The 6,353-nt window shown below is 62.1% G+C and overlaps 1 protein-coding gene across 1 annotated transcript; it reads right to left on the reverse strand.

Moving 5' to 3' along the window:
* Positions 1-4,312: 4,312 nt before the first annotated feature.
* On the reverse strand, positions 4,313-4,980 carry LOC137463826 (serine/threonine-protein kinase pim-3-like). Its single transcript, XM_068175218.1, has 2 exons — positions 4,524-4,980; positions 4,313-4,467 (listed from the first exon to the last, which is right to left on the reverse strand). Exons 1-2 carry the CDS (start codon positions 4,978-4,980, stop codon positions 4,313-4,315), a joined length of 612 nt encoding a protein of 203 aa, XP_068031319.1.
* Positions 4,981-6,353: the final 1,373 nt, after the last annotated feature.

Below are 6,353 nucleotides of genomic sequence, written 5' to 3' on the forward strand. Positions count from 1 at the left end.
GCTGCCTCTGGGCCAGGAGCCCAGCCCAGCTCAGCAGCACAGACACAGCACAAGGACTTTAATGACCTCTGGGGCTTTGGTGCTGTTTGCATCAGACCCAGTCCCTTGAAGTGTGCTCAAAGAACTTCTCAAGAACTCAAAAAGTCGGATTCAAATTCCAAATTTCTTTAACTGTTAATGGGTTCCACTCAAGGACACAATTCATATCAAAGTGTCCCCAGGCCCCAGGCAGAGCAGAGAACTGGAGGCACTGATGACAGGTGGGGACAAACAAGGCAAAGGTGTCTCTGGTGCTGAGCAAACCTGGATGTGTTTCAGGCATGCAAAGGGCCAAGGCTGAGCCCCAGCCCCTAACAAGGAGATCCTGTCCCTCCCTCCTTGCTCAGGGCTCTTCCCGGGATGGGCACTGCCATGTGGGGATGTGCAATGCCAAGGGCAGGACCATGGGGCGGCCCCTGCCAGGCTGCTGAGCAGGGACAAGGAGGCCATGAGGCCCCAGGGCTGCAAGGGTCACTTGTCCCCTCGTGGCCTCAGGCCCAGGGCCAGCAGCCATGGCCAAAGGGCTGCACAGGTTGGCTCTGTCAGGGCCTTGCAGCTGCTGCACATCCCTGTGCCCTCTGCAGCCCAGGCTGTCCTGCGGTGTCCCTGCCCTGGCCTCTGTCCCTGCAGGCTGTCGTCATCCCCCGGCTGCCCCACCTCGCTGGCCCCTTCCTTTGCTGACAGCTCTGCCTCCTGCCTGCCCCTGCCTGGCCACACAAAACCTTGGCCTTGAGACCCAAAGGGTTCATTCCATTTTTACCGTGCCTGTGAACTTCCAGCACAGGAACAAGGCATGCAGGGGCTGCTTTCCCAGCAAGGATGGCTGGAAGACAAGAAGAACACATCTGGCTCAAGGGTGCAGTGATAGAGAAAACAAGGACTGAATCTGGGAACTTGGGGTGGGATTTATGGAAATGGGTAAATTGTAATTGGCATTTAGCGACTGTAGATGAGCAACACACTGGTAGAATTACATGTCCACGTCAGGTTAGGATTTATCCCTCACTGGGCCTCAGGCCTGAATAAATGATCCCCTCTTAAATAGCAAATGAGTGTTAAGGAGCCTCATTCTGACATTTCGTGTTTCAGAAACACGTGGCTTTTGCTCCTCTCTTCTACCTGAGAGCTTCCTGGGCAGGGGCAATTCTTCCAATTGCATCGGCATGGCTAGGGCTGGAAAGGGCAGCGAGCAGATGGATTCAGCTTCTCCTGGCAGCCCCTGAGATGCCAGTTGTCATTTGTGTGCGCCGAGGATTCTGCTTCAGACTCGGAACTTGTGCAGCTGCTCCTCGGGCGCTGCTCGCACGCAGGCGCAGCGGTGCTGCAGCAGCTGTCCCGCACACAGGGAGGGCTCTGCAGCCTCCCCAAGGCCACCAAGGAGCGGAGGAGGGAACGTGCCCGGCATCTGCTGCAGGTCCGTGGGGCTGCGGGGCATCCTTGGGTCTCTTGGATAGGGGAGGGAGCGGGGCAAACGGAATCCAGATGAGACAGGGATCAGACAGCCCCACGCCAGGCAGCGTTTTCTCCTCTGAGAGCTCCTCCGAGCTGAGCGAGCTGGTGAAGCCTGCGGAGCAAATGAGACCCGGGAGTGAGGGAAAGGCTGGCTGGGAAGGAGTCAGATAAACCCGTGTGGGCACTTCCCTTTCCAAGGGGCTCCTGGGCAGACGAAGGAGACAAGAAGGAGGCCCCACCTCAAGACTTTCCTTTTTTTCCTTCAGGAGCTCTATTGCAGTCACTGCACACAAGAGTTGACTTGATCCCCTTGATGCCAGGGAGCACCAAGAGCTTGAACCTCGCTGGAGTCCAGCCCTGCCTGCCTATCACTGAGCAGAGGGAAAAGATGAAGAAACTGGGCAGGGCTTGAGCCAAATTGGCATTTTGCCACTTGTGATTTCCTCCCAGCTTTTGCAGCAGGGCGACAACCCCATGGCTGCAAACCACTCCCTTTTGCAAGGCAGACGTGGACCTCGCTGGTAGCTCAGGGCTCTTGAAGGGGCTGCTGCAGTTGGCAACAGGAGCTGTTGTTGAACTTTTCACATTGCTTAACCCCCCCTGCCAAATGCCATCAAGTGGCTGAGGAAGGACACAAAAAGATTAGCCTGGAGGAAGGGAGGCCAAAACCTTGGAAAAGGATGAAAGAAATGCTGTGATCGTGACATGACAAAAAAAAAACAATTTATTTTTGACAGCAAATGAGCACCCACTGCCCTCCAGCCCTCCCAGACTGGCAGGCCGAGCAGAGCCGTTTCCACGGCATGAGGTGCTGGCAGCCTGCGGAGAGAAACCAGAGAGCCACAGTCAGTCACAGAAGGCTCCTGTCCCCCTGTCCCACCATGGCCTGGGCCCGGGCCAGGCTGCTGGCTGTGCTCAGAGCCCAAACCTCCCGAGCCATTCTCTGTTTCGAGAGAAGGGCAGCGTGGCAGGCCATGTTCCACCTCCTCTGCTTAAGCACAGCACAGCAGCCTCCTCAGCAGCTGCAAGGGTGGGATGCCCGTGTGCCTGCTGCCCTCTGCCCGAAGCCCTTCTGCCAGCCCAGCTGTGGAGCCGGGTGCCCACCTCTGGAGACCTGCTGCCAGGAGAGGAGCCGATCCCGCACAAGGTTCTCGTCCTTCTTGAAGGGGATGTCCCTGCAGACCGTGGCCCCTGGGGTAGCGCTGGCACTGGAGGTGCTCCACGGACGGTGCAGGCGCTTCCCCGTCCGGTCTGGGCACCAGGTGTAATCTTCCTGGGAAAACAAAGAACAATTTCATGAAATCAATTCTAAACAAGACCTGGAAACAAGAAGAAGCTACAAAGCCTGTCACCGTTTCACGGGCCTGAGGAGGGTCTGAGCACTCCATGCGAGAATTAAACCTGTCCATGGGTGGGGAAAAACCCCACCTTTCCCGCCCTTAAACGCACCCCTTCCTCAAGGGCCTGCAAATCAGATCAGCTGGGGCACGGCTTCAGAACCCGTCCCCCTCTGCTGCCCCCATCCACATGGATGGATGCTTTGTCAGGCTGGCTGCCCCCGCCCCAGCCCATGCCAGGCTGGCTGGCAGAAGCTGTCAGCAAGGCCAGGAGCCGGCTCCCCTTCCACAACACCCGTCCCCTGCCCCACCAAAAAGCAGCTTGGCGGCCAGGGGAAAAATTAATATTCCCCAGGGCCGCCGAGCGGGGAACCTGCGGCGCGTGGCCAGCCCGAGCCCTGCCATGCCTGGAAGCACGAGCATCCCCCCGCCCCTGCGCCGGCTGGGGACTCATCTTGATTTCATCGGGGCGCAGAGCGTGTCCTCCAGGAAGGGGCCGCAGCCAAAGCCACTCAGCTTTGCCCCGCCAGCAGCCAGCTCGAGGATGGTGTTCCCAGCTCCACGTGGTGCTCCAGAAGAACACACCAGCTGTGCCTCGGCTCGCGGGCTCATCTCGATGCCATTGAGCTGCAGGGGGATGTTTCCCCTGTTCCAGTCCGTGGCACCTTCACTGCACTGCCACCCCTTCTCCAATGGGACGGGGAGCACTGAGACGCTCCCTCCACAACTCGCTGGGGACCAGCGGAAGCATCTCCTTGGCTGCGCTCTCTCCTCCGGGCCGCGTCCACAGGGAAACGCTCCGGGGTTTTCTTGGAGTGCCACGAGACGTGTGCAGCGGGTACTTGCTGGGCTCCTGGATCCTACTGAGCAGAGGGATGGATCTCTGCTGTCTCCTGGGCCAGGCAGGGCTCCTGCAGCCAAGAATGCTCAAAAAGGTCTTCCAGTGATGGCCTGTCTGCGGGTTCCATGGATAAACACCACCTGATGAGGTGCTGGCACTCTGCAGAGAAACCAGAAACCGCCACTCAGCGGGACAAGGCTCCTGTCCGTGCTCTCCCACATTCCACGGTGCCCAGGCCACACTAGGAATGCTTGGAGCTGCAGCCAAAAGCTTCCCATCGATCCTCCCTTCCGGAGGAGAGCAGCACAGAGGCACACGTGCCACCTCCTCCAGCTAACCCAGGAGATCAACCTCCTCACTAGCTGCTGGAGCGGGACGCTTCTGTGCCAGCTGCCCCCTCCCAACCCCGCTCTTCCTCCCGAGCCTTGAAGGCGCATCCCCACCTTGAGACACCCGGGGCGGGAAGAAGAGCTGGCCTTGGACGATGTCCCTGTTTGTATGGAAAGGAAGGTCCCCGCAGACCAGGTCATAAAGCAGGATGCCCAGGGACCAGATGGTGGCTGGCTGGCCATGGTAGCAGCCAAAGAGGATCCACTCCGGTGGGCAGTACTCCGGCGTTCCTATGGGACACGGGCACAGCTCATCAGGCCCATGCTGCTCCGTCCCTCCCTCCCTCCCTCCCAGCCAGCTCCCGTCCCACAACAGCCAGCCTCTGCCCCGCCGAAAAGCAACTTGGCTGCAGCCGGCTGAAGAAGGATTCCCCCTCCTGCCCTTTCTCCCTGCCTCCCTCTTCCCCCTCTGCCAGCAAAGGGGGGAACCTCCGCTGCCCGGCTGGGCCCCGGCTTTGGGTTCACCTGACATCTGGGTGTAGAACGTGTCCTGGAGGATCGTGCCGCAGCTGAAGTCGATGAGCTTGGCCTCGCCCGTGGCCAGGTCGACGAGGACGTTCTCGGCCTTGATGTCGCGGTGCAGGACGCCGCGGCTGGTGCAGTGCCGCACGGCCTCCAGCACCTGGCGGAACAGCCCCCGCGCCACGGGCTCCGTCAGGAACCCCCGCTCGGCCAGGAAGTCCCAGAGGTCCTGACAGCGCTGCGGACGCTCCATGACCAGCGCGAAGCCGTCGGGCAGCTCGAACCAGTCCAGGAGCCGCACGACGCCGCGGAAGCCAGGGCACGACACCATCCACAGCAGTGCCAGCTCCATGGGCACAAGGGCGCCGTTGTGCTGCGGGGGGACCGCGATGCCCTCAGCGGGGCCGATGCTGCGCCGCGCCTTGGGCACCCCCTGCCTGGCCCCAGCGCCGCTGGCCATTGCCCGGCCCGGGACGCTGCGCAGCCCCCGCTCACTCCCCGCTCGCTGCCCTCGCAGCGTTCCGGCTGCCACCCTGCCGGGCCTCGCCTCAGCCCCGCCCGGCACGCCCCGCCGGCTTCTCCCACTGGCCCCGCTCACTCACCAGCCGCGCCCACTCCGAGATGCGATCCCGGCGCACTCGCTTGATGGCCACCTGCAAGCCAAGGCGAGCGCCGGGCTGAGCTCCCCGCCCGCCGCTCGCCGCCCGCCGCCCCTTCCGCTCCGGCCCCGTCTCTTACCGGGGCGCCGTCGGCGAGCCGGGTCCCGGAGTAAACGCTGCCGCAGCCGCCGCTCCCCAGCAGCGGGCCCTCCCGGTAGAGCTGCTCCAGGGCAGGCTTCTCCGCCCGTGCGGGCGGCACCGCGCTCCCGCTCTTCTGCCCCGGGAACCCGACCGCCCGGCGCGCTGCTGCTTGCCGAGCCGCCCCGGGCTGCGGCGGCTCGGGGCCGGCGGCCGAGCCGAGCAGCGGCGGAGCTCGGAGCGGGGAAGCTGCTGGCGACGCTGTCGGGGCCGGGGCGGGCGCGGGGCGGCAGCGGGGCGGCTGCGGGCGGAACCGCGGGAGGGGCTTGGTTCGGGGCCGGGGCCCCAGCCGGGGCCAGCCCAGAGCCCGCGCCAGGCGGAGCCAAAAGACCGCGCTGCTCCGCCAGCACCAGAGCAAGAGGCACTTCCAGAAGTGCCACAGCCAGTACGGAGAGAGCCCGGCCGAGGCGGCTCCGCGGCGGGACGGGCAGGGGCGGGCACGGGGCGGCCCCGCCGAGCGGCGCCTTGCGGGACGCGGCATGAGCCGGGCTGGGAGAGGCAGAACACGGACGGGACGGGACGGGAATAGAGTGAGTGTGAGAGGGAGAAGGGGATGGGGAGCGAGTGGAAAGTCGAGCGGAAAACCGATCGAGAGAAGCGCTGCTGCTGCTGCTGCTGCTGCTGCTGCTGCTGCTGCTGCTGCTGCTGCTGCGGAACCGCCGGAGCTCGCGAACGTTCTTCCGTTGCCTCCGCGAACCCAACGGAGGAGCCGCCGCGCGCCCCGCGGAACGAAAGAGAGAAACTAACAAATAAAACCCCAAAGTAATTCCTATTAGAGAAGTAACCAAATCAAACAATGTAGCAATAAAGAAGCGTGTTGGCTTGTGGCTTCTTTCTTCTTTGGCTGAGACGAAGCATTTCATGGGGAAGAATTGCCTCTTCAGACACTTTTGCGAGAGTGGACAGGAGTGGAGCATTTAATTTTCAAGTAGAAAAGGGAAATCGTATCAGTAATGTCATCTCTTTTCATCCTCTGTTGAGACAGTTGCAGGCTGCCAAAAGACATGGTCTGCAATGTGGAGCTTGGGGCCAAGAT

The sequence above is a fragment of the Anomalospiza imberbis genome, chromosome 30 (genome assembly GCF_031753505.1).
Source record: "Anomalospiza imberbis isolate Cuckoo-Finch-1a 21T00152 chromosome 30, ASM3175350v1, whole genome shotgun sequence".
NCBI lineage: Eukaryota > Metazoa > Chordata > Aves > Passeriformes > Viduidae > Anomalospiza > Anomalospiza imberbis.